The 27,940-nt window shown below is 40.2% G+C and overlaps 2 protein-coding genes and 1 long non-coding RNA gene across 3 annotated transcripts in view; 1 reads left to right on the top strand and 2 right to left on the bottom strand.

The window, feature by feature from the left end:
* The window catches only part of LOC105922309 (desmoglein-2), a gene marked incomplete at its 5' end in the record, with an annotated part of 61,304 nt that extends 43,681 nt beyond the window's left edge, over window positions 1-17,623 (top strand). Inside the window, 5 exon segments of the mRNA XM_036131670.1 lie at window positions 5,695-5,916; window positions 7,445-7,684; window positions 12,397-12,530; window positions 14,514-14,834; window positions 14,937-17,623. Of these exon segments, the coding sequence (XP_035987563.1) occupies window positions 5,695-5,916; window positions 7,445-7,684; window positions 12,397-12,530; window positions 14,514-14,834; window positions 14,937-16,490 (2,471 nt within the window).
* Window positions 17,624-19,707: 2,084 nt separating this feature from the next.
* LOC118560568 lies at window positions 19,708-23,223 on the bottom strand. The gene is made up of 3 exons (XM_036131704.1): window positions 23,125-23,223; window positions 22,908-23,032; window positions 19,708-22,578 (listed from the first exon to the last, which is right to left on the bottom strand). Exon 3 carries the CDS (start codon window positions 21,500-21,502, stop codon window positions 19,847-19,849), a length of 1,656 nt encoding a protein of 551 aa, XP_035987597.1. The 5' UTR covers window positions 21,503-22,578; window positions 22,908-23,032; window positions 23,125-23,223; the 3' UTR covers window positions 19,708-19,846.
* Window positions 23,224-23,265: 42 nt separating this feature from the next.
* LOC118560569 lies at window positions 23,266-24,349 on the bottom strand. The gene is made up of 3 exons (XR_004929449.1): window positions 24,322-24,349; window positions 23,364-23,693; window positions 23,266-23,290 (listed from the first exon to the last, which is right to left on the bottom strand). It is a non-coding gene; the product is annotated as an uncharacterized LOC118560569 (long non-coding RNA).
* Between the last annotated feature and the right edge of the window lie 3,591 nt (window positions 24,350-27,940).

A 27,940-nucleotide genomic window follows, 5' to 3' on the forward strand; every position in this document is an offset into this window, starting at 1 on the left:
ATAAGGGAGCCAGTTGATTGCTTCAAAGTCCCGACGTGCAGCATTTACTCCTAGGAAAGCGTAGAGCTACAGGGAGAGTTGTCTGCATTGTCCAAGGTTTTGCAGCAATCCCTCATACTGAGCAAGCATGGAGCAACAGCGGAAAGAAAAACTCCCCATTAACGGGAAGGAAAACCTCCAGCAGAACCAGAACCGGGCTCAGTATGAACGGTCATCTGCCTCGACCGACTGGGGGTTACAGAAGACAGAGCAGAGACACAACAAGAGAGACAAAAAAGCACAGAAGCACACATTGATCCAGTAATCTGTTCTACATTAGATGATAATAGCGGGTGATCTGTCTTCCCTGGATGATGTCACAGTTAACAGAACGTCAGACCAGGTGTACCTACTATGAAGAAAAAGAGAGAGAGCAAAAGTTAAAAGCTGAAATGACAACAGTCATTTCAATGTAATACAATGCAAAACTGGAGAACAGTAGAAATCAGTAGATTGAGAAAAATAGACCCTGATATCCTCCAGCAGCCTAAGCCTATAGCAGCATAACTATAGAGGTAGCTCAGGGTAACATGAGCCACTCTGACTATAAGCTTTGTCAAAAAGGAAAGTTTTAAGATTAGTCTTAAAAGTAGACGGGGTGTCTGCCTCACGGACCAAAATTGGGAGTTGGTTCCACAGGAGAGGAGCCTGATAGCTAAAGGATCTGCCTCCCATTCTACTTTTAGAGACTCTAGGAACCACCAGCAGACCTGCAGTCTGAGAGCGAAGTGCTCTGTTAGGAACATACGGGGTAATCAGAGCTCTGATATATGATGGAGCTTGATTATTAAGGGCTTTATACGTTAGAAGGAGAATTTTAAATTCTATTCTTGATTTAACAGGAAGCCAATGAAGGGAAGCTAAAATTGGAGAAATATGATCCCTCTTGTTGATTTTCATCAGAACCCTTGCTGCAGCATTTTGGATCAGCTGAAGACTTTGAACTGCATTTTGTGGACTTCCTGATAGTAAAGAATTACAATAGTCCAGCCTTGAAGTAACAAATGCATGGACCAGTTTTTCAGCATCACCCCTGGACAGAATATTTCTAATTTTGGCGATATTCCTGAGGTGAAAAAAGGAAACTCTGGAAACCTGTTTAATATGGGATTGGTCAAAAATAACACCAAGATTTTTACTTTATTACCAGAGGCCAAGTTAATGCCATCCAGATTAAGTGATTGATTAAGAAGTTTATTTTTTGAGGACTCTGGTCCAAAGACTACAACTTCTGTCTTGTCAGAATTTAAGTGCAGGAAATTTAAAGTCATCCAGCTTTTGATGTCATCAAGACATGACTGCAGTCGAAGTAACTGATTGGATTCATCAGGATTTCTGGATTACAACTAATCTTGCCTGCAAGATGAATTCTTGCGGTACTTGTGGTTTCACAAACACACGAGAATCCAAATCTCTAACTTCAACCTTTGGTGTCCGAACCAAAAATAGTTTGTGCCAATCACGCTTGTGTATTATGGTTTAAGGCAGGACATACAGCTGTGATGAAAGCAAGAGCTGTCGAGCCCACAGCTGAACCAACATAAACATGGCAGGACAGAAGGATGCACGCGTAGCTGCTATCACATTTGTTTTGTAAGAATCCACAATTTCATTTTTGAAAAAAGAATAGCAAGAAATGCCTTGACTAGCTTACCTCCTTGTGGTTTCTTATGACGTTGCTTCTTATATTTTAATTTGATACTGTCGTCAGCTAAAACCAACCTTTGTTAGGTGGGCACTAGGTGTCATTTCTTCAAATCCACTCTCGGAGAGTTCTGCAAACAGGCTTACGTCGGTGGCAACCAGACTTTTGTTCAGTTCTTTCTGAGAATGTCTCGACACGTATCCAGGAGTCTTTGTAAATTCTGGTGGCTCACACTTGAGCAACCTGTAGTGGGTGCGCTGCTGTTTTAAGGACACAGAGGCCCATTTTCCATTGAGGAAGCAGAGCCTGGGGACTCTGGGTCGGGTTCTCCCATCTCTGGGGCTGAGGTTGCCGAGGTTGTTAAAAAGCTCCTCGGTGGCAAGGCCCCGGGGGTGGATGAGATTCGCCCTGAGTACCTTAAGGCTCTGGATGTTGTGGGGCTGTGTTGGTTAACGCAGCTCTGCAACATTGCGTGGACATCGGGGGCAGTTCCTCTGGATTGGCAGACTGGGGTGGTGGTCCCCCTATTTAAAAAGGGGGACCAGAGGGTGTGTTCCAACTACAGGGGAATCACACTCTTAAGCCTCCCTGGTAAGGTCTATTCAGGGGTTCTGGAAAGGAGGGTCCGTCGGATAGTCGAATCTCGGATTCAGGAAGAGCAGTGTGGTTTTCGTCTTGGCCGTGGAACACTGGACCAGCTCTATACCCTCAGCAGGATTTTTGAGGGGGCATGGGAGTTTGCCCAACCAGTCTACATGTGTTTTGTGGATCTGGAGAAGGCATTCGACCGTGTCCCCCGGGGGATCCTGTGGGGGGTACTCTGGGAGTATGGAGTACCGGACCCTTTAATACGGGCTGTCAGGTCTCTGTACGACTGGTGTCAGTCTGGTCCGCATTGCCGGCAGTAAGTCGGACTCGTTTCCGGTGAGAGTTGGACTCCGCCAAGGTTGCCCTTTGTCCCCGATTCTGTTCATAACTTTTATGGACAGAATTTCTAGGCGCAGCCAAGGTGTTGAGGGGATCCGTTTTGGTGGCCTTAGGATTGCGTCTCTGCTATTCGCGGATGACGTGGTCCTATTGGCTTCATCAGGGCGTGATCTACAGCTCTCACTGGAGCGGTTCGCAGCCGAGTGCGAAGCGGCCGGGATGAAAATCAGTGCCTCCAAATCCGAGACCATGGTCTTGAACCGGAAAAGGGTAGAGTGCCTTCTCCGGGTTGGGGAGGATGTCCTGCCCCTAGTGGAGGAGTTCAAGTATCTTGGGGTCTTGTTCACGAATGTGGGGAGGATGGAGCGGGAGATCGACAGGCGGATTGGTGCAGCGTCTGCTGTGAAGCGGGCGCTGTACCGATCCGTTGTGGTGAAGAGAGAGCTGAGCCAAAAGGCGAAGCTCTCAATTTACCGGTCGATCTACGTTCCTACCCTCATCTATGGTCACGAGCTTTGGGTCGTGACCGAAAGAACGAGATCCCGGATACAAGCGGCTGAAATGAGTTTTCTCCGTAGTGTGTCTGGGCTCTCCCTTAGAGATAGGGTGAGGAGCTCAGTCATCCGGGGAGGACTCAGAGTAGAGCCGCTGCTCCTCCACGTCGAGAGGAGCCAGTTGAGGTGGCTCGGGCATCTGGTCAGGATGCCTCCTGGACGCCTCCCTGGTGAGGTGTTCCGGGCACGTCCCACCGGGAGGAGACCCAGGGGAAGACCCAGGACACGCTGGAGGGACTATGTCTCCCGGCTGGCCTGGAAACGCCTTGGGATTCCTCCTGAGGAGCTGGCCCAAGTGGCTGGGGAGAGGGACGTCTGGGCCTCCCTACTGAAGCTGCTACCCCCGCGACCCGACCCCGGATAAGCGGAAGAAGACGGACGGACGGACGGAGGCCCATTTTCCTAGGCGCATTGTAAGTTATATGCAAATCAATGACCCACCAGCCACTGTCCTGGGTCGTTAAAATTTGTAAATGGAGGAGGTGGAGAGCAGGGCACTCTGTACTGAAATGACTGCAAGCTTGTGGTTACCCAAAATGGTCCTTTGTCAAATCAGCCAACAAAGCTGGCAGGAAAAACACAGCATCGAACACAGAGGAGAGAACAGAGAGATGCAAGAACATTGTCATGCCATATGTGTCAGGAGTTTCTAGGAAACTCAGGAGAATTTTCTCCAAACACCACATATCAGTAAACTTCAAACCTAATAACACTGTAACTGGTTCATCGCAAATGCAGAACACCCAAACCACAGCTAAGCAGTGTTGTCTATGCAGTCCAATGCAGTGAGGACTGCTCAGAGTCCTACATTGGAGAAACTAAACAACAGCTACATAAACACATAGAACAGCACAGGACAAGTTTCAGCAGTCCACTAGCACCTCAAGAATAAAGGGCACTATTTTGATGACAATGATGTCCAGATTTTGGACAGGAAGAAAAGATGGTTTAAAAGAGGGGTGAAAGAAGCCATCTGGATCAAAAGAGAAAAGCCATCACTAAATAGAGGTGAAGGATTGCGCTTCCAACTCTCCAGTGTTTACAGCTTAGTCCTCCAACACATTCTAAAGAGATTACATCAGCAGTCTCATCCTCATTCAGGCAACCAAGTACTCCACTCACACCAAGGAATAGCTTCTAACAACCCAGGAAAATGGGTGGGGGGTGGGTCACTGATTTGCATCTGACTGAGAATGGGCCTAGGAGGATGGGCCTCCATGTTCTTACATACAGCAGTGCAACAACTACAGGTTGCTCAAGTGCAAGCCATCAGAATTGACAAAGACTCCTGGATAGGTGTTGCAACGTTTTCAGAAAGAACTGAACAAAAGTCTGGTTGCCTCAAATTTAAGCCTGTTTGCTGTTTACTTTATAGAACCATCACACAACAAAGTTATCAATTACACAACTTCAATTTTCAGCATCAATTTTCAAGAAAATAGTACATCAAATTCAAATTAACTTATATGCATTCTACTTCTTTTTTCAAGTTATCTAGTTCAGTTTATTCCAACAGCTTTAAATGTCGATTTAAACCATTACAGTCAATTTCAGCTTTAAATTTAACTAGTGAAAGGAATCTAATAAATTAGATTCCTTTTACAAACATAAATTAGGAGAGAGCTGGGTAACCAAGGATGCCAGCAGACTGTAATTAATACTCATGTTATTCATGTTTATTTAAATCCTGCAGGCACAACACCCAGTGTTCTTAGGTCCACTGCCAGTGTCAGTGGACTTAAGAGGACAATTGTTGCAATTTGAAAAACACACAGACAAGTCAGTAAAGCAGTAAAGCAGGTGTACCAAGAAAAATAAAACTAAGTGAAAACAGAAACGTAATAAGATGAACAAATGCAAATGTCACAGAAATGTTGCACATAAAAAACATTTGCTAATTGTGTGGTGAGATACTGTTCCCAGATGCTTTTATTCACAGTATATTTTAATGTATGTTAGTTGGACATGTACCTGTTTTGTAAATTTTACTCCTATCTTAGTCCTATTCTTATTTTTAATTAAACTTTTGTCTGTTCCGACTCATATTTTTTTAATTTTTTAAAAATAATTTTCCCACAGAGATCAATAAAGCAAGAGATTCATAAGGCTACCGGAAGAGAATAAGGGTCTGGGTTGCAAATTAACAACTATGACTAGCTTGGCTACTGCAGAAACACTACAATATATTGTTTTTATCCCCTCAATTTGTCTATTCCAAAAGTTGTTTAAACGTTTTTAAGAATGCAGCTGCTTAGTTAAAAATAAAAATTCACTAGAATTTACTCTTGTGGAATTATCTTCCTTTTCATCCAAATAAAAAAGCTGTCCTTTGAATACCGCATTGGTACTTATGTTGCAGAGGCCTGTGGAAGTCCCAGACTTTGCTTGTGGGGATAGACAGCGAAGTCAGTTGAGTTGGTGTAAAGAGCAGTGGCAAATTATGCACAAAATGTAGTGCTGAAAGCAAGTAAAGTTCATTCATACGGAATAAGTTCTTCTGTGTAAGAATTACACTCTTGTCATCCACAGACATGCCAGCAAAGACAGCCACAGGAACAATAGCCATTCAAGTCACTGACTCCAATGACCACTGTCCCACTTTGACCACCGCTTACACCAGTCTATGCTCTGACAAAAAGACTGTGTACGTCACTGGCTTTGATGAAGATATCAGTCCAAATGCTGCTCCATTCACTTTTCAAATCATACCTGAAGGTACTCAAGGCAAATGGGATATAAAAGTCATTAATGGTAAGTGAAAGAACGGCTTTTGGAAAAGAAAAAAAATAGAATTGTGAACAATATAAACCAAATTACAAAGGAAACATGCAGTTATGAAAAATAGATATTTTTCATAACTGCATGTTAGGGTTTAGAATATCATATTAAAATGATCTGTTGTTGCATGTTGTCTAATTGTATTTAAATCTAATGTGAGTTTTTTAAGACCATGTGAAATGGTCATCATTCCATCATATTTTAAAATAAAAAAGCTGAAATGAAAAAGTCATGTATGAAAAACTAACTACACAACATCATGCTATAGTTTGTAGAACCACATTTAGTGGCAACAACTGTCAATAAACCTATCCATCTGCTTGGACAGGAATTTTATCTGAACCTTCATTGAAATTTTCTTCAGTTCATTGAAATTTGAAGTCATTTGTTGATGATACAATTGCTCAAGTACGATTTCACTGTGATTAAAAATAGTTTAATCACAGTGAAGTGAAGACACTTACAGTGTAACACCCCCCCCTTGTGCATATCACTGTTGCTATGCAGCAAGAAAATCCTGGGTTAGATGCCCAGTTTTGGGTCGTCTGCATGGAGTTTTCATTTTCTGTTTGTGCATTTGTGGGTTCCTGCTTCTTCTCACAGTCGAAAAACATGACTGTCTCTCTCCAAATTGTCCTTAGTGTGTGTGCATGGCTGTTTGCCTGTGATAGACAGGGTTTATCTTGCCCAATGACCTCTAACATTAAATGCTCATGTTGTGGTTTTGTATGTGAAATGTAAAATGATACAATCTGTTAAAGATAGGTTAAGATCAGACTGATGTTCTTCAGGAATATTTTTGTGGCCTTTGATGACAAATCATCATAGAAACCTAATTGGTCCTGAATTAAAAGCAGAATCAAATTTCTTGCTGGTAACACAGCGGCAATACTCTGTCAGGTGGGCTATAGTCTGTACACAACCAGATAAAAGTTGGGACTCACCTTTGTCATTCAATTTTTATCACTTTCTACATTGCAGATACAACAGAAGGAAGACATCATAACTATGTTTCAAAAGTATATAGAATGCTGTATCAAATTCAAAATCATGAAATAACTCAATACATCTTATATATTTTGCTTTTCTGAATACCCTTCCGTTGTTTTGAATATTGCTTTGGTCACTCTTGGACTTCTCTTAATAAGCTACATGAGGTTAGTCACCTGAAATGGGTTTCCAACTTTCTTGAAGGAGCTCCCAGAGATAAATAAAAAACATTGAATGAGAAGGTGAGTCCACACTTTTGACTGTAAATACACTTGAACAAATAAAGTCACTATCAAATTCATTATGTGCAGCAAAGAGCTGAAATGAAAGGTGTTGTTGAAGCATATTTTCTATTTTTTAGACTTCAGTACTAACATGTCCTGAGCCACTACAGATTAAGAAACCATCCCCTACAAAGGACATTATTTTGGGTTAAACTTTATATTCTAACATGGTAGCAAAAGTGTCAACAAAACAAGACAAATAAACTGTTTGACTTTCTTGTCTCCAGAAACAACAGCTGCTCTTCATGCTCAAGAGGCATTGTGGCCTGGGACATATGAGCTGCAAGTAGAGGTAAAGGATGCTCAGGGTCTGTCCTGCCAGGAGAATGAGGTGCTTACTGTGGAAGTCTGTACCTGTGTGGGAAAAGAAGACTGCAGACTAAAACCCACCAGAAAAGAGGCCACTTCAACTGACTTCGCCACACATGCCATAGGCCCACTAATAACAGCTATTTGCTTATTGCTATGTAAGTTCCATTTAAAGTTATAACATTGACCTCTTTGTATCTGACAACCAATGTTACATGAACAAATACAAAGGCAGCAGGCAGAATAAATGAAAAAAGATCAATCAGAAAATCTAAATCTTTGTAAAATAAAAGATACCCTGATTTTCATAGTGTCAAAGTAAAAATTTATTCACAATAGAACCAAGAAAAGTATCACACTTTGAAGGACAAATACTTAACTAATTTGAAGCAGTCACCCATCTTTCAGTTTATAGCAACAACACATCTCTTATACCCCGTTTACACTACCCTTTTTTAACCGTGCCGAGAACGGTCCGAGCACCGTAACTGAGATAACTTTCGAGTGTAAATGGTTCGCAAACTGAACTGGACCGTGCCAGACACAACCGGACCGCGCTAAATCTAGAGCAGTTTGTTGGGTGGGCTCGGCCGGGTTTTTCCCTGGCTCGGTTCTCTGATAACAAATAGCGCCTGAGCAGACTGCGTTATCTCCTTACAGTCAGAAATTTCAGATATTTATAAAAATACTAGCTTTCTTCAAAATGTATTTCCAAACAAAATACAAAATACCCACCTTAAAAATGTATCAAAATAAACTACAAAATACAGCAGCCAAAAAATGTATCAAAATAAAATACTGTATTTTTGTATTTTCAAAATACTACAAAATACTAGCTTAATGTTATTAGACTGTCACATGTCTGTCTGCTGAAACCAAAACTCCACCTTCCTGAGTCCATCACAGCTGTCTACTGGCTCGTCTTTTTTGTTTTTCTTTTTTGGTAGCTAGACCCGCATGAATGGATCATATAAAGTGGATTTCACGTGTGATCAAATGAACACTGAATAAAGGTACAGCCAAAATTATCAGATCTAATAAGATTTTAATTCAACCAAAAACCATATAGAGATATTAACCATATTAAGAAAACGAGATATGTCGCTTTTAAAAATATAAAAATTAAGAGTTTAAAAAAATTTATTTCATTTTATTATAATGTGATCTTTAAAAATATTTAGACTTCCCAACTCTGGACGTTAAAAGTTTTATTGATTTCAAACACTCTCCTGACACAGGGGATACAAATTCTGGGGGAAATAAGTCGTTTGGCACGACACTTGTCGCCTGTGCTATCCTAGCGCAGCAGTTCTTGGTCATACCACAATAAAATGGGCAAAAGTCTGGTCTATTTCTGCCCTGTGATGGACTGGCTACCTGTCCAGGTTGTACCCCGTCTCTCGCCCATTGACAGCTGGAGATAGACTCCGGCACCCCTCGCAATCCCAGCGGGGATAAGCGTGTTAGAGGATGGATGGATGGATGGATGGATGGATGGATGGATGGATGGATGGATGGATGGATGGATGGATGGATGGATGGATGGACTGGGCTATTTATTTTTCCTCGTCATCAAGATCTCTGCCAACTGGCACCAGAAAATGCTATTATTGGGCTTTCTTCATCTGGAAACAGATGCAAACAACACCTTAGGGACGCAGCCATGATGAACTGGTTGAACTCGCACAGCTGACAATACAGCAATTTGATTGGCTGAGCAGCAAAACTCAAATCATGTGACCTCTTGGACCGGAGCGCAAAATTTATGTTTTTTATTGGCTATAACTTACTAATGTACAAGCAAAATCGTGGGAACATTGGTGTTTTGAGATCACTGCTATGTGTAGCAACTGATCCAAGTGCAAGAAAGTTGCCCCCTGACAGTTGATACGAAACTTCTTAAGGAGACGTCCTACAGATTCTGGCCCATGGACTAATATGGATGATTAATTTAGACCTTTAAACTGGTAAGCATTTTAACATTTTAAGTGATTTAACACCATAACTACCACGGTGCACAACCTTGATCAATGTAAATACCAAAAAAAATAAAAAAATCTGGTTGTTAAATTAATACTGTAAAACATAAAAAAGAAAGGCAAATTGCAAACTCAAGTGTTGCGATCTAAGCTTGTGAACTCAACTTGTAAGCCTTGTGCTGTGTAACCTTACCTTGTCTAAACTGTGGATCAAAAGAAGCACTCTAGTTCTCATGTTCTGCCCTCTACTCGCCCATATTCAACCATAATTGGTTACATTACAATATTACTGTCTTTGAAGGTGGAGGCGGCAGGAGGTGATGTAGTGTGGCATAATGACTGAGCTAGGCTTAAGGCTAACAAAAGAACAATATAATGGTTGCAGTTATGGCTCATGAGACAATTTAGGCCCCAACGGCCAAAAGTTACTCACAACTTTATCTACTAAAATATAGTCATAGTGAATTTGTATGTTGACTTTAAATAGTTCTCATCATTGCTGGTTGCCTTTTCTTCCACTTACAGTTGTGTAGACTTAATGCAAATAGTTTGAGAATAATGGCTAAGATCTTTGTCTGTAAAAGCAACATTTTATGTTATTCTCACTGCTTGAAATGAGAAGTATAGCCTAAGCATGTTAGATCTGTTGCATGAATGGCAGAAATAACTTAAATTCCCTTTCTACAGTCATCTAAACAGGGCAATCAGATTCCAGGACCAGCATAGATGACTTTTTTTAATTCTTGCATTATCTTCTCTGGTGCCAATTAAGCATTTCTCAATTTTGGATTAAAAAGCAAAGTAACTTCAGTTACTGAGAATTGTACCGAGTAAAATATTACTGAAATTGTATTGGTAATGCCTTACATTACTGCAAAAAGCAAAACATTACTGTAGCCTAATTAAATAACTTTTTTATTGCATTACTCCCAATACTGATATTGTGTAGGCTACATACAGTCAACAGTAGAACATTATTTAGGTACATTTCTAAGAAAAGTAAATTAAAACGGCCAACACTAGTATGAGCCAAAACTAGCCTACTACAAGTGGCGGAGAAGGTCACCTGTGGTGCTGCAGCTGCACACATATTGACAATGAGATACAACAGTCTGTCGTTGTTTCCTGCGTCTGTAAGCCCTGATTAGACGTTTATTTGTCTTATCCACTTCCCAAAAGCTGAGTCCGTCAAGTAAATTCACCAAAGATTGCCTTCTTCGCCTGACTCTCCGCAAAAAGCAATTATAACCTAGCATAACTTCCTAAATGTTACGGGCGCTGCCATTTTGATTTGCTTGAGTCCCTCCTTCAATCCTAGAGAGCAGTAGTACCATAGATCATCACTAGGAGGCGAGGAACCATGCTAGCGTGATGTGTAAACGGTCGTCAGAACCAAACTCGGCTTGGTTAACTGATCCAAGCACGGTCCAAGCTCGGCATGGATCAGTTTAACAATGGTAGTGTAAATGGGGCTTAAATCTATCCACTGCATCACTCCATTTATGTGGATTGTGTACCTCTATGTTGCTGAGGGCTATGTTGCCTGGAGTTTTTGCTCCTGGTAGGGCCTTCCATGGCAAATTGGCCTCAGGGGAGGGGTCAGACTGAGAGTGATTTAATGATCCCGATGACATGACTGACAGTAACAATAGGCAAAGCTTGCCTGGATTAAGGAGACTGGGGCACGCTCCTGGAGCCCACTGTATGTTCATGATTTACTTTCACAAGTGAAGCATTACTGCTCTGCTATAGTGCTCTGCTTGATACCGATGCAAAAAACATTATTTGTCTAAGCCGTAGTGAGCCAAAGACCAAGCACCCCATCAACCCCACACCTTGAATCTGGAGGTGACCGGACAAGCCGGTCATTGCCCCCACACCTAAAAAAAAAAAAACACACACCCCATTCCAGACTGGCGTACTAGCCATCTAAACTAGGAGTCAAAATCCAATTGTCCAAGGGGCTCCAGGGAGAGCAGAAGTGCCAGCCCAAATCGACCCCCCAGCGCCTAACCCTAGCCCAGACCCCGGCTAGATGGCCTGCTCCTCCTACACTCAAACCCCAAATGACAAACAGGGAACACGGGTGTGAAAAGACCCCAAACCTGTGAACACATTTTCAGAAAACACTTGACTGTTGAGTACCTAAGATTCTGTGTCAAAAAAATCTGGCACAATGGCATACCAAACTGTTTAGCTTGGTGTCTTTGCAATGATTTCGAGGACTTATAAAGTCTTGTTGCAGGAGAAATGCTACAAAGCTGAAAGCACAACATCTGCTTATGTTTCTTTTATTAATGTTTCATGAAATCTAAGGATCATTAGTTTTATATTGTTGTATTGTGTTATAGATATACCTGTTTAGTTTTGATGACATCAGTCACTTCTCTTCATTAGATGCAAAATGATTTTGACACAATAGAAAAGATTTGGCATCGCAAGTTCAACACAAACATTTCACATTATGACTGAAAATATTAAGAGTAACTCAGTGATATACTTGAGTGTTATAAGTTTGTTCATTTATTCTAGTCCAATCTAGTTTCTGTGACCTTTCAACAAAGTCTTCACAAATCTCTCTTTACTAATGGCTTCCCAAAAGTCTGTTTGAATGGGTTTTAACAAATAGAATAAATAACCTAAACTCTGCCACATTTCTGACTGTAGCAAAGGTAAATAATGACTATTTCCTAAGAGCACTTAGGAAACACATGAGAAAGAACTTTGTTGTTTTTTTCACACAAAATAAAAAAAGTAAATGAAGGTTGCTGAGTATGTTGTATTTTCTGTTGTTTTATATATATATACAAGCTTATTCTTATATATGTCTGTCTGTCTGTCTTATCAAGGAAGTATTTAAATTTCTCAGAATGTTTTTCTTTTATTTCCAGTGATCCCTCTGTTGCTGGTGTTCTGTCAATGTGGAGGAGCAAACACCATCTTCTTAGACCAATTTAGTGATCTCCCATTTGAAACCAAAGAACATCTAATAAAGTATCAAACTGAAGGCATAGGAGAGGATAAGGTGCGTGATTCTTCTTTCCATGACAAGATAATTATATATACCTATACTTTTATACCCAGACAACCCAATATTGAAGCCAGACATGGTGTTGCATATGGTTAAACAACTTTTACTACAAACTAGAGCAGTGGTTTTCTGTTCCGGTCCTCAAGGGCCAGTGTTCTGCAAGGTAGGGGGAGGGGAGGGGTGGTGGTTGGAGGGCATCAAGTCCAGAACAAAATCTCAAGGAACCACAAAACTAGTGAATGAACTGAACATGGAATGTTTAGTGTCAAGTTCTTTACTCTCATGCCCAAAGGCTTAACCTGGAAGAACGTATGGGACAGCTCTTTGTCTTTCCTTTTCATCTTTAGATTTATTGAAGACAGTATCAGGTTAACAACCTTAAAACAAAGCAAATAAACATTTACCACTTAAATTTCAACATGACAAATTCAAAGTTCAAACTATTCTCCATTAATAATTTAAGCAAATTTAGTTTAAACTACCAGATTTTTCCTAAATCAAACCAAGATTATATATATATATATATATATATATATATATATATATATATATATATATATATAGTCATTGTTTAAAGTTAAAATCAAACAAACTTCGAAATTATTAATTTCAGATTTTTAAAAGTCTGTACTTTTACAACCCTTTTGCTTCTATGAACCACAATAACATTCGATAATCATAGAAAATGTCAAATTTGCTTTTCCAGTGGCATCTTCCAGGTTGATCATAGATATCCTTTGTCCTCTGCATGTCTGAGGCTCAGGGAGTCACGCAGGTGTTTCAAGTCTATTTAAAAGCTTTGGCTCCGTCTGAATACCATTATTGAGTAAAGGCTTTGTCCTTGGCTTCTGCTTTGGCTAAGGCTAAATTTGGACAGCAAATGGATGATACACTCCAATGTGGGCACTCTTATCTTACAGAAATCAACATTTTCGTTGATTTCTGTGAGGGGGGCTGTGCTGATACATCATGTCAAGCATAGGATTGTGGGATACCTTAAGGGTGCTTAGCACCGGTAAGGGATGTCACGGGGCTCCTAAGCAAAACAAGACGTGGGAGGGAGCATAGAGGCTACTGTTCCTACCTCCTTCCTTACTGACTGCACTATTCAGACAGCACTTAACATGGTGACTGCTGATGAACTTCTGCTTTGGCTAGAGAGTCCTTGCTCTAATAAAGCTATTTGGATTGAGCCTCAATCACTTCCTTGAGTGGTGTCCCAGAATAAAAGATCCCCTTAGAAACATACCTTTGCTTCACTTGCTTGTTTTCTTTCTTTAGGCTTTTTTTCCCTTGGGGTTTCAACATAACATATAGAATGACAAATCCCAAAATAAACTAAAATACTAAACCAAAGCCTAGAAGACAACAACCCTCTTAACGGAGTTCCTTTGGCAGTTCATACAACAAACGCTTTTGTATTTGTCAGAGACATTTCATGCAGAGCATATAAAACTGATTTCCAGGCTCAAAGGTGTACCTCACACAAATCAATGTGAGGTAGAGGGTAATTCAGAGCAGAGACATCAGTGCGATTTCAGAGCACGCCCCCACGTGTTACCTGCTTTTTTTACTACATGCACATTTTCTTTTTTAATGGTTGTTTTCAGTGTCTTCTCATGTCTTCAACAATAGCTGTTACTCTGAGGAGCAAATGGCTTATAAAGCTTTACCTTGCTAACTCTAAGGTTCACATTTTTGGGTCAATGCAATTTTTAAAACTCTGTAGTGAAATTCATAAATAGTGAAAACTACAATCCAAGTTTTGCGGTTTTAATCCATGGAATGCTATCAAAGTACATCCATGGTTCATGAGATTGGTTAGAGACCCTTCAAGATTATTTTCATAAACAAGTGCATTCTTTGATACCTAATGTATTAAACAAAGAAAATCACTTTTTGTGTCAGACTCACATGAATCCATTTGGAATTTGTTCAACATATTATACCTGTCTGTTTATTTGTTTTATATTTTAGGATATTCCTGTTCATTTGATGCCTGTGAAGTGTTGCGTCCAGCAGAAAACTGAAGCATTACCAGTGCCAAATTTCAACACTACCACGTCAGCACTAACAGAAACACATCAGACCCGAACCTTCAATGAATCAGGACAAATATTTCACCATACCTCCCAAAAAATTGCAGACACTGACAACTCCTACAGGTTTCCAACTGAGTTATATAATCAGAGCAATATTGACACATTTAGCCATAAAATGCAAAGCATTCAACAAACACTAGGGCTTTTTGAGGAAATTACCCTTCCTGATGATCTACTCAATAATTATTTCTCTCAGGTGGGTGTTACATTATTTTTGATCTCATTAAATCTCCTATATAAAACCAATTATTTAAAAACATTGTCAGTAAATCTTGATCTGTTTCTCTGTCCCAACCAGAAATCGGCATTTGCAGTACCAGTGGAAGACAGCCTGTTGGAATATAACTTTGAGGGTGAAGGTTCCTCTGCTGGTTCAGTAGGCAGCTGCAGTCTCTTGGAGCCTGACAATGACCTTGATTTTCTCGCTGACCTGGGAGCAAAGTTCAGGACTCTTGCTGACATTTGTTCCCCTCTCACATCACCCTCAAAAACCCTGGTGACCCAAAAAGCAGCAGAATCTGTCAAAACCAAGGCTGATAGAACTGAGCCCGTCTTTAAACCTATATTTGAGCATGACATCCAGACAAAGCATATTAATGTAGAAAATGAAAAAGTAGTATCATCTGCAAAGGTCAGTCAGTCTTCTGTCTGTACAGTGACCAAAGAGTCAACAACCACAACTCTCCCTCACTCCAGTACTACTAGTCTTAGTCAATCTACTAAACTACCTTATCCAGCTCAGGCAGTTGTATTACAGCAGCCACCCGTTTACTACACCACTAGCCCTGTGCTACAACCAATGCATTATATAGTTCAACCAAATGTTCAGAACACATTTGTGTTGGAGGATGGAAAACATGGAAACAATTTTCCAGGCCTCTATGTGATCAACGACCCAGAGAGTCTGCCAGGATTTGTTTTTGGAAGAACCCAAAGCTCCCTTTCAGGGCTAGTTATCCAGGACACCAAGTGCCCTAAAAGTCCTACTAGTCCGACAAGTTCACTGAGAGCCACTGTGTTGCTACCTAGTCCAACTGTGTCTGAGGCCTCTGAAAAAGGCTCAATATTATGGGGGCAAACTCCTGGTGGTAATTATGTTTTACTCAGGGATGAGGTAATGGGGTTGGACCCAGGTTCACCTCAAGGCATTTTGCCTAGAGATGCTATCCTGGTAAAAAGGGCTGCTCCCCCTCAGGGGGCTTTAAGCTTGGCAGCCCAGAAAAATCTGTGTATTTGTTTGTTTGGTAATCTTTTAGTTAATGAGGTTAATGGTGATGGTGTTGTTGCATTAAAATGGCATTTAGTACACATTCCTTTTCAATGTATAGGGGGAATAAGCTTGGGGTCTTTCAGTGTGTTGAAATCTCTCAATAAGCAGCCAAGAAAGTCAACGGGTTATATGCAGGCAGTGACACTAAACGACAGACAAACAAAAATGTTGTTACGTAAAGAAAGAGTTAATAAACTTAATAGTATGTTCCAAAAAGTTATCAGCTTAAAATACACTTCACACCGCTATCATCTACAAGAGCTGTCAGCAGAAGTAGAAAGCAATGGCCCTGTTTTTGATGGTAACAGTGATTCTAATAAGAGAAAGACTGCTAAAATAGTTAAAGAAATTAATAAAAAGACATTTCTAGAAAGCAACAATCTTCCTAAAGCAATCATTAAAATTATTTGCAGTATACGCAGACTAGATTCAAAAACTCAAGCATTAGGAATGTCTTTATTTAAAATGCCCAGTAGAAGCATCCACCTGGACTTGGTGTTCTTTTTATTTTTTCTAATTATAAGTTGTAAGGTAAACAAAAATATTTTAAGATTATGTTTGATGAACCTACTATATTTCTGAACCCAGAATGGTGGTGGCAATTTCGAGCTGTAGATGCTTATCTGCTGTAAGGGATTTTTGAGAATGAATGTTTTCTCTTCAGAATGTAAATGAGCATACTGATCTGTCTGAAGCAACACTAATGATTTCAATATCTAAGTGTATTTTGACACTGTATTCAAGATTTGTAATCAGTTTCAAATCAGTTTACAGTACCCTAAACTAAAGTAAAACATCTAACCAAGTACTTCTTGAGGAACCAATCTTTACTTAATCAATACCTGACCATTACCAATCCTTGCCCATTCAGTCTGACTATTATTCAGTATTAACCAATACCTTTTTGCTCTCTTAATAAAATACATCATTAACCATAATATACAATATCTATGATATAATACTGGTTAACAAGGTTTGGCTGTGTGATCACAAGTAAGTACTGTTTAACTACCCATTAGCTCCTGATTTGTCCCTCTGTGGTTTTCTTCATAGCTACCCATTAGTTCCTGATTAGTTTGTCTTTGTTTCCCAGATAGTAACCAGTAGTCCCCTACTAAGGCTGGGCTATGTGTTCCCCAGTATGTACTGGTTAACTACCCATTAGTACATGATTAGCTTCCAGGGTGTTCCCTTGTAGTTAATCAAATTTTGTGTATTGTATTGTAAAATGTTACCAGTGTCATATCATAATCATGACACATTTATTTAGTATTGTCTTATGTACAGTGGCCAGGGATTATTGCCTTTTTTTTTAGAACCACCCTGCTACCCAAAGATATATGCATTTTTAACAGTTTTTTAAGAGACTCTGGAATGCATATATTATTGTGTTGATTGCACGTACATATACCCTGGGGTAGGTTTTATTTCCGTCAATCAAGTAGATGGGGTATTTGAGCTCTGGAGTCTCTGATAAAGTTGTTTTGAGTCCCTAAACACATTTTATTCATGTCATTCATGTCATTAAGGCAGAAAATTCTGTTTGTGAGGAGTAATTTGACATTTAGATAGTCACCTGAAGTCATTTAGTGAACAGAAAATCTGACTATGTACATGATAGTATGGTCATTTATAATTTACAAGTGATAGAATGATGACTGTGTAACATTTCTATCAAAGCCAAATAGATTTTTTGAATAAACCATTATTTTCCATTCTGTGTTTTTTTCCCATTTGTTTGGCACAGTACACAAAACCTCATATCAAGTAAAATTTAACCTTAAAAAGATGCCAAAAAAAAGGAAAGGTGTTTTTATACAACAGTAGACTGTCTACCCAGATTAGGCATGATTCCTCTAGGAATAGGAGGACGCCCCTAGGAGCTGCCACTAGGCTTCATCAGGGCGTGATCTACAGCTCTCACTGGAGCGGTTCTCAGCCGAGTGCGAAGCGGCCGGGATGAGAATCAGTGCCTCCAAATCCGAGACCATGGTCTTGAACCGGAAAAAGGTAGAGTGCCTTCTCCGGGTTGGGTGGATGTGCTGCCCCTAGTGGAGGAGTTCAAGTATCTTGGGGTCTTGTTCACAAATGTGGGGAAGATGGAGCGGGAGATCGACAGGCGGATTGGTGCAGCATCTGCTGTGAAGCGGGCGCTGTACCGATTCGTTGTGGTGAAGAGAGAGCTGAGCCAAAAGACGAAGCTCTCGATTTACCGGTCGATCTACCTTCCTACCCTCATCTATGGTCACGAGCTTTGGGTCGTGACCGAAAGAATGAGATCCCGTATACAAGCGGCTGAAATGATTTTTCTCCGTAAGGCAAGGCAAGGCAAGGCAAATTTATTTATATAGCACAATTCAGTACAGAGACAATGCAAAGCGCTTTACATGATTAAAATATAGGAAAATAAAACAGAATGAAAGCAAGTAGGGATAGAATGTAGAAACAAAAAAAGAACATTAAAAACAGTTTAACTGGAACATTCAAAGGCAATTTTAAACAAATGTGTTTTTAATCTCGATTTAAAGGAACTCAGGCTTTCCACACTTTTACAGTTTTCTGGAAGTTTGTTCCAGATAAGTGGAGCATAGGAACTAAATGCTGCTTCTCCTTGTTTAGTTCTGGTTCTAGGTATGCAGAGAAGGCTGGAGCCAGAAGACCTGAGTGATCTGGAGGGTTTATACGCTGATAACAAGTCTGTGATGTATTTAGGTGCTAAGCCATTTAGGGATTTATAGACTAACAGAAGTATTTTAAAGTCTATTCTCTGAGATACAGGGAGCCAGTGTAATGACTTTAGAACTGGGGTTATGTGCTCTACTTTCTTAGTCTTAGTGAGGACGCGGGCAGCAGCGTTCTGGATCAGCTGCAGCTGTCTGATCCACTTTTTAGGCAGGCCTGTGAAAACACCGTTGCAGTAATCAATTCTACTAAAAATAAACGCATGGATTAGTTTTTCCAGATCCTTCTGAGTCATTAGTCCTTTAATCCTGGAAATGTTCCTCAGGTGATAGAAAGCTGACCTTGTAACTGTCTTTAGATGCTTTTGGAGGTTCAGGTCTGAGTCCATCACTACTCCCAGATTTCAGGCCTGATTAGTGGTTTTTAGCTGAAGTGACTGAAGCTGTGTGCTAACTTTTGATCTCTCCTCTATTGGTCCAAATATTATTACTTCTGTTTTGTTTTTATTCAATTGAAGAAAGTTTTGGCACATCCAGGCTGATTTCTTCTAGGCATTTACTCAGTGCCTGAACTGGTTCATAGTCACCTGGTGACATGGTGATGTAGAGCTGTGTGTCATCTGTATACTTATGGTAGCTCATGTTATTTTTTTTTATCTGAGCTAGAGGGAGCATGTAGATATTGAAGAGGAGGGGACTCAGAATGGACCCTTGGGGAACCCCACATGTGATTTTTGTCATCTTTGATGTAAAGTTACCTACTGGAAAACGTCAAAGCGGCAGGTCGTTGTTAAGAAGGTGTTTAATTGTTGAAATACAGCTTTTTCAATAATCTTACACAGCAAAAATGCCAGTGTTAATTCAACACCCACAGTGTTAAATTTAACACCAAAAAAGTGTCTATATGTGTCCACACTAGCTAGTGTTAAAATAACATTTATGAAAGTGTTTATAGACTAACACCCAATTTTTGTTAAATTTACACCAGCCATTGTTGATTATCCAACACTACTGGGTGTGTTATTAACATTACAATAGTGTTTGTGTTGAAATATAATGTTAAAAATTAACACTATTGTGGTGTCAATACCAAAACCAAATGTTTTTTTGTTTTTTAAATAGTAAAGAATGGACTACTAAGCATCTCAATACAAAGTATAATGGGAAAAAACCCTAAATATTAAAAAACAACAGAAATTCAAAGTTTAACCCTTTTATTAAACAGTTCTTTTTCAAAGACCTCAAACAATGCGCAGCTCATATAAAACAGCAGCGGGGCACAATATAAGTTTTTTCATCATTATCAGCTGAAAACTGTCTGTCATAAGGCTGATAATATATCAGGTCAGACACACAAATAACAGCAAACACATCCTCCACAATGTCTATTTTGAAAGCACTCAGGTGCTCATCAAAAAACTCTGTAGTGACTTTAGTAGTCAAAAGAAATGCTTCATCGTTGTTGACAATGATGTTGACAATTTTTTGAAAAACAGGCATTTCATTTTCAGTACTTGTGCAAACAAACATTCCAATGCGGTATTGTGTTCCAAAGTTTTTCACCCATGAAGTCGTGGACACACACTGCACATTCAATCTGGGACAAGACCTTAAAACCTCCGTGCAATTTAGTTCATTTGTTGGATAATCTTTAAGAGGGCCAAACTGAAACCTTTGAAAGTAAAACTTTTCCCAATGAAAAGCCAGCTGCCTTTGGTGCTTTTTCACCAAGATTTTAGTAACGTTCTTAAAGTTCTTCACAGATTTCTTAAACAAATCGTGTTTCCCTTCAAATCTCATACACCACACATGGATGAGTGGTCCTATTTTTCTGATACATCTTGGATAATGTATCATTAGGTGATGTTTTGGAATCAGCTTCTTATCTGTAAATACAGATTTAAAGAGTTTATGATGGTCAGAAATCAGATGCTTTAAAAAATAAGTCATACCATCTGTAATTACTGGTGAGCACACAGTATTGACAATTTGAATCAAAAGAAGAATTACTCTCCAGTAACTGTTGTCCCTGTCGATTAGATCTCCAAACATCAAAGGTGTGTTGCGTAAGAGGCACCACGACTGAATAGCATTGAGGCCAAGGTCATTGCCACCATCAATTCTGATTGCACTAGGTCTGTTGTTTCTCTCAAGGTAGCCATAGTTAAAGCTCTGTATCCTTTCTGAAAGGGTGTTTAAATCTATATTAGTCCTAACCATGTACTGAAAAAGAAGCTGAAGTTCATATTGCACAACACCTTCTAAAAGGTCGTGCATAATATCAACTGCATAGTTGTTTGAACAATGAAAATACTGCAGTGCATTAAGAGGACATTCTCTTTTTACACCAAAAGAGTGGATTAGCGTGGGATTTTGTGTCATGTTGTTGCAATGTTCGGAATAGAGCTCTTTTGTGCGCAAAATAATGTTTGGGTCATCCTCACTGAATACTGACTGTAACTTTGTTTTATCAGTTAAACAAAATCGACAACAATAGGTTGCACTAAATGATTCCACCATGCCAAAAAGTCCATGTAATGCCAAATTATCACCAGTAACTTGAACAATTGAACCCTTCAATGGTGTGTCAGAAAATGGCACCTTAATACCTTCTGTCTCAAGAAATTTTAAATCATTAAGAAGCGGCTGCAAGACTGGGCCAAAACCATACTTCTTTAAGTCCTCGACATGGAATAGAGACACCAGATGAATGTTCATCAAAACTGAATTTAGCTTAGTTGGCAAATTTCTTAAAATAAAGTTTGTGTGAATCCCTTTTGGGTCCCAAAGGATTTGCTGTCTCAAAATCATCATAATACAGCTATATTTGGAGTGCATGTTCTTGCTCTGAAAATAAAGAATGACTTCTGAGATAAGAACCATCATTGATGTCTCTATATATCCCATCTTCATGACTCTTCCCTTGCTGAAAGCAGCTACTGAGTTCTTGGTTGGTGAACAATGACTCAAGAGTTCCTAAAATAGGTACATACATAAATGTGTCATTGACAGGAACCTGACTGTATGTACCTGTGGTTTTATCAACGCGTGTATCATAACGTACACCAAGAACATACTCTATTGGTTCAACAATTTTCCATTTTTTTTCAAAATATCTTTGTCTCTTTGTTTCTGTATTAAGGTGCACAAACAGATTTTCTAAGTTCTCAAAACACTTTTTGACTTTGTTTAAGGTCTGTTCATTACCCTCTGATGAAAGACATTGAAGAACAGCATCCTGTGCTTGAACATGAACATCATTAACAACTTTCTCCATTGAACAAGTTAAAGACTGGACAATACTTTCTGAAACTCCTGCTGCTTGAACTTGAGCAATAACAGAGCTGCATATGTCCATTAACTGTCTTTTTTTGGGAAGATTTTGTTGACCAACAGGAGAGTTATTCAATGGATCATTAGCACAAACATTAGCTGTCTCAACCCCATCAATAACTTGTCCACATTAAGAACTTCAGTGGCAAGTGTGTCTCCATGTGCTTTTACCAAGTGTTTCTTGAACCCAGAATATGTGTAAAAAACAGATGAACAACAATGTTCCCCACATCTCAAACGTAGTTTTCTCCCTGGATACAAAGCATGACTAAACTTTAAATGCTGGAAGAGGCCTGAACAATTTCTGAGCTGAACTTTACAGACATAACAGGTTAACATCAAATGTTGTTAATCCTCGCTCTGATTTCTTTGACTCTGGGGCTCTCCTTTGCTGTGGCCACGTCAATGCCATAAACCGTTGTTTGGATGAATGTGTAGAAGTTGAGGAGGGTTGCATCGTAAGACACAGCAAACACAAAGTGTGCCTTGAACAGTTCGTCGAAAGCAGCCACTGCAGTCTGTGCCACACAGGGAATAGGCTTCTGATCCAGGATGATATAAAACCTCTGGATAGTGCTCTTATTTTCTCCCACACAAAGAAGGAAGGGCTGTGTAGATCCAACTCTGGCAAGGAATGTTGTAAAGCTTGTCCCCGCCTAAGAATGAGATAATGAGCATTATAAAAACTTGATTAATTTAATCCTTTACAAGTAACACATGAAGCGCATGTTCATTGAGTGTTTAACATATCAAAAACGTGGCTGTGATATACAACATTAACCATGTGGGCTAAAAAAGTTATTTATGCCATCCATTTTGTTGTGATCGCACAACTCCAAACAATTTATACCGTTGCTATTTTCCCAAAACTAGCCGAGCTCTATTTTGGCAGAAAATTTCACCGGACACCCCAAAATAAAAAAGTTTGGAAAAACAGTCTGATTTACAGTAAGTGAAGCAAAACATTGTCATATCAAAACCATACCTTCATAAACTTGACTACACGGTCAGCTGCCTCAGGTGCACTGATTTTACCCTGTCTCTTCCCCTTTGCAGTTGGAGGGAAGAGATGAACCAGCAGGAGAATGGCTGCCAAGTCTCTGTCCCATTCTAAAAAATAACACATACCAACTTTACAATCAGAGCATGCAAAATGCATGTGTAGAGAGAAGTGTGCAAAACGTTTATATATTAACACTCACCATATTCACCTGATTCCTCCTGAGCGGACAGAAGCTCATCCAGATGAGAACTCTGTCGAAGGCTTTTGCTGACAGTGATGACCCTCGGTTTGTAGAATGTAGGCCATCTTCCAATGAACCTTCCAGAGATGTCTTCCCCGAAGAGCCTAATGAAGTCCTGCTCGATCTTGCACAGAAAAAAAATGCATCAAAATGCAATTCAACACAAATAATTAGTTAATCAAGTCTGTGTTTCTTACTAAGCCTGGTGTATCCAAGAATCTTGGGAAGTGATCCAAGATGAATGATGACTGCTCCAGATCATGCAGCAGTTTCTGTCTATGTTGAAATGTTGCCTTCATTTTCTCCTTGATGACTTCTGGGTTTGACGAATGCTTCATTATGGAAATTGCTTCTGTGCAATCATCCCCAAACAGCTGGTCAGATGTTTCTGTCTGCCTCAGAGTTTTGGGGCCACACTGATGAACAGACTCAGAGGTTCTCCTGAAGTTGCTTGCAGTGTTCCGCTGTACGGTTTTCAATCGGTAGGCCAGGTACCCCTGTCCACTTTGAGGATCATAGTAATGCTCCTATCACAAAACAGAATAGACAAGACAAATTGTCTACTGCATTCCATTCAACAGGATCTTCACAATAGGGCTACAAGTCATTGTCAAAAGAAGAGGACAAAAAAAAGAGTTGCTTATTAATGCGTTTTCTAAAATTATCACTTAGACATGTTTAATACAGTGAGTGATGTAATTTACTGTGGTTCATTCAGTTGTGTGTAAACAAAATGGTGGTAGCTGATAAAGCAGTCTAGTCAGTTGAAACGTCAAACTCTAGTGATTAAAACTGATGGCTGTTATTTTAACCATTTAATTTTTGAAATAATTTTTTTTCCTCACTTATAGGGGTTAGAAATATAAAAGGAAATAATTAAAATCTGCATACATAACAAAAACAAAGTATTGTACTTGATGAATAATGAGAAAAATGGTAAACAATTCATCTATCCATTTTCTGACACGCTTATCCCTGCTGGGGTCGTGAGGGGTGCTGGTTTCTTATCTCCAGCTGTCAACAGGCGAGAGATGGGGTTTGCCCAATAAATCGACCAGTCGACTTCACAGCTCTACAGACCAAAACATACAAATGTGCCACACCCAAATAGGAGAATCAAGGTTCCTGCAATAAAAAACAAATGTATATACTCACATAGCCAGTTGGCGAGGCATTATCTTTCAAACTAGAAAAATTTCTGAAGAAATTTAGCAAGGCGCCTGCCACTTGGTGCGTACCGTACCGTCAGAAATAGCAACAGGAAGTAACACTGCGGATTTCAGGTTCCTACGGTCTTCACAGCCCTCGCAGCGGCTGTTGAAAGGTGCCATGTTAAGTCAATGGACCTCCTAGGAGCCTCTTGCTAGCAGCGTTGTCATGGAGACTCACTGACAGCTACAGCCCTCTCTGTCTGTAAAGGTTGAAGAACTCTGGCTAAGCAGCTGTTGGTAGGACCTTCCTAAAGCTATTTCCGGTTAGCAACATGCTAACGGTTAGCCGCTAGCATGGCTGTGTTCAGTATCACCGGGTGATGTTACTCTGTTAGTTTGGTTGAAATCCTGTACTGAGAAGTGCCTAAAAAGGGAGAAAATCCTAAAATTCACCAAATCTGTCAAGCAGAAGTTTGTACAGGCTTCCTAGAGCTAATTCCGGTTAGCAACATGCTAACCGTTAGCCGCTAACATGGTTGTGTATGGTATCACTGGGTGAGTGTACTCTGTCAGTTTGGTCCAAATCCTGTACTGGGATGTGCCTCAAACAGGGAGAAAAAACGTCATTTATAACGTTGCCATGGTAACTCAAAATGGCGGGTGGTACAAAAAATACTTCATGGGATCAGCACACATGTTTTTATATTCACACTGTGAGGATTATAATACAAAACTCCAAGTTTTCCATACCGGGAATCGATCCCACGACCTCTTGCATGCAAAGCCTGCACTTTCCATCTGAGCTACACTGTAGCGCCATATATGGGCATGCATTATTGGAAACATAAGTGGTTTGATCCAAAATGGCACCGAAAACTGACACATGGCTGAAAGTCACATGGAAATTTTAAAATGTTAAGAGGAAGTGACTGTGCGAATTTCAGATTTCTACATTAATCACAGCCACTGCAGTGAGCGATGAAAGTTGCCATTGTATCTTAATGGAGCGTCTAGCTCTGGCCCTCAGAGTTCCGTCGTCATGGAAACTCACTCACACACCTGCAGCGGCCGAAGTGCAGACACTTTGGTCACAATAAGTCCCATTGGATTATAATGGAGAACTTTGCCTCGAACAACGCACGATTTCTCCGGAACCGTAAATGGTAGAGACGTAATTTTTTCTGTGTTTATTTCGTAAAGGATAGGGGAAGAAGACTTGCTATCGGTTTTTTGCTGGAAAAAGTTTAATAAAGGCGTAAAAAATTATGATCTAAAGGACATTTTTATGAAATTTCAGAAATCCTCTGAAAATGATCCCGAACAAATCGCTCTGGCTAAAAAAGTATAAGAGATATCAAAATAATTCTTTCACTGTGAGTATCAGCAGGCTTTTGATGACCATGTAGCTCATTTTCATATTTTTACAAAAATCGGTGTAGGCACAGCGACGATGTAAAAAAGTGGATGATGTGGGAAAATGCAGCTCCAAAGCGATTTCAGGATTTTGCACATTCGCTACTCCCGAACAAATTGTTCCTGTGGAAAAACCGTAACAGTTATCCACAAAATTCCTTTTTTGTGAGTGCCAGAAGGGTTGGGACATTCATGTGTGAAAGTCTCATGTCTGTACATAAAACGGTTTAGGAGTTGCGACGATGCGAAAACATGTGATGTTTTGGATTTTTAGACGTCATTTTTCAAAACCGCTCCATAGGAAATGAATGGGGGAGGTTTCGGGTTTGTGTCGGTCTGAGGTGATTTGCAAAAAATCTATAAAAGCCACACCAATGAGGGTTACATTTCCCGAATCCTGAAAAAAATACCTACGTTTTGATGTATAATTTGTCTACATAGAGTGAAAATTGAGTGAGTAAGGTCAGGTTGTTTGGAGTTTTGAAATCTTTTAAAAAAGCTAGAGTGGCCCACTCTAGCGGTTGGAGAATTCCGTCATTGACTTTCATTGTAAACGATGATTTCGCTGATTTTTGGACATGAGCTTTGAGAAGTAACTGTGAAGAGACGATAAAAAATATCCACATGCCGTTTTCACTTCTGAGTAGTTCACAGAAATATCTACAAACTGGAAGTTAAACGGTGTTCATAGGTGAAAGCATGGCGACACAGTACAGCTTTGAAAATGGTCCTTTTGAGGGTTTTTTGAGGCTTTCTTTCTCCACGACTCCATTGATTAATATGGGTTTTTTGGGGGGTGGTTTTTCGCTAATTTTGTTGCCATGGTAACTTGAAACCCCAATAAAAGTAGTAGCACACTATTCCCGACCGAGCCACAAGTTTTGGTACCTATATCGTGGGGGTGCACGCTACGGTTCGGGACGCATTAATCGTGGAATAATAAAGAATAATAATATTAACTAGAAAAATTTCTGAAGAAATTTAGCAAGGCGCCTGCCACTTGGTGCGTACCGTACCGTCAGAAATAGCAACAGGAAGCCACACTGCGAATTTCAGCTTCCTACGGTCTTCACAGCCCCCGCAACGGCCGTTGAAAGGTGCCATTTTAAGTCAATGGACCTCCTAGGAGCCTCTTGCTAGCAGCGTTGTCATGGAGACTCACTGACAGCTGCAGCCCTCTCTCTGTCTGTAAAGGCAGAAGAACTCTGGCTAAGCAGCAGTTGGTAGGACCTTCCTAAAGCTATTTCTGTTAGCAACATGCTAACGGTTAGCCGCTAGCATGGCTATGTTCAGTATCACCGGGTGATGTTACTCTGTTAGTTTGGTTGAAATCCTGTACTGAGAAGTGCCTAAAAAGGGAGAAAATGCTAAAATTCACCAAATCTGTCAAGCAGAAGTTTGTACAGGCTTCCTAGAGCTACTTCCGGTTAGCAACATGCTAACAATTAGCCGCTAACATGGTTGTGTTTGGTATCACTGGGTGAGTGTACTCTGTTAGTTTGGTCCAAATCCTGTACTGGGATGAGCCTTAAATAGGGAGAAAAAACGTTGTTTATAACGTTGCCATGGTAACTGAAAATGGCGGGTGGTACAAAAAAATACTTCATGGGATCAGCACATATGTTTTAATATACACACTGTGGGGATTATAATACAAAAATCTTAGTCTGCCACACCGGGTTTCGATCCCACGACCTCTTGCATGCAAAGCCTGCACTTTCCATCTGAGTTATACTGTAGCGCCATACATGGGCATGCAGTATTGGGACCATAAGGGGTTTGGTCCCCCATTGAAAAGCATTGGATGTTTGACACCTCATAGCTTGGAGATGCTTTATGCCACGTAGCCCAAATTTGTTGTGGAGCTTTCTCTCTAAAGTAAGAACAGACTATGTGAAGCAAAAGTTGGTGAGACCTTTCTAGAGCTACTTCCGGTTAGCAACATGCTAACAGTTAGCCGCTAACATGGTTGTGTTCAGTATCACCGGGTGATTGTACTCTGTCAGTTTGGTCCAAATCCTGTACTGGGAAGTGCCTCAAATAGGGGTGCCAATACTTAATGTCACCAAACGTGACCAAAGTTCATTGGTCAGATTGGCCTCCTTTAGCAACTCAGCCTCACCACATCTGGGCCCAGAACTCAACATTTGACCAAAATGACGTAAAGCGCCATTTCCCACAGGTGGGTGGTGCTGTATTGGCCAAGTGGG

This window comes from Fundulus heteroclitus, unplaced genomic scaffold (assembly GCF_011125445.2).
Source record: "Fundulus heteroclitus isolate FHET01 unplaced genomic scaffold, MU-UCD_Fhet_4.1 scaffold_45, whole genome shotgun sequence".
NCBI lineage: Eukaryota > Metazoa > Chordata > Actinopteri > Cyprinodontiformes > Fundulidae > Fundulus > Fundulus heteroclitus.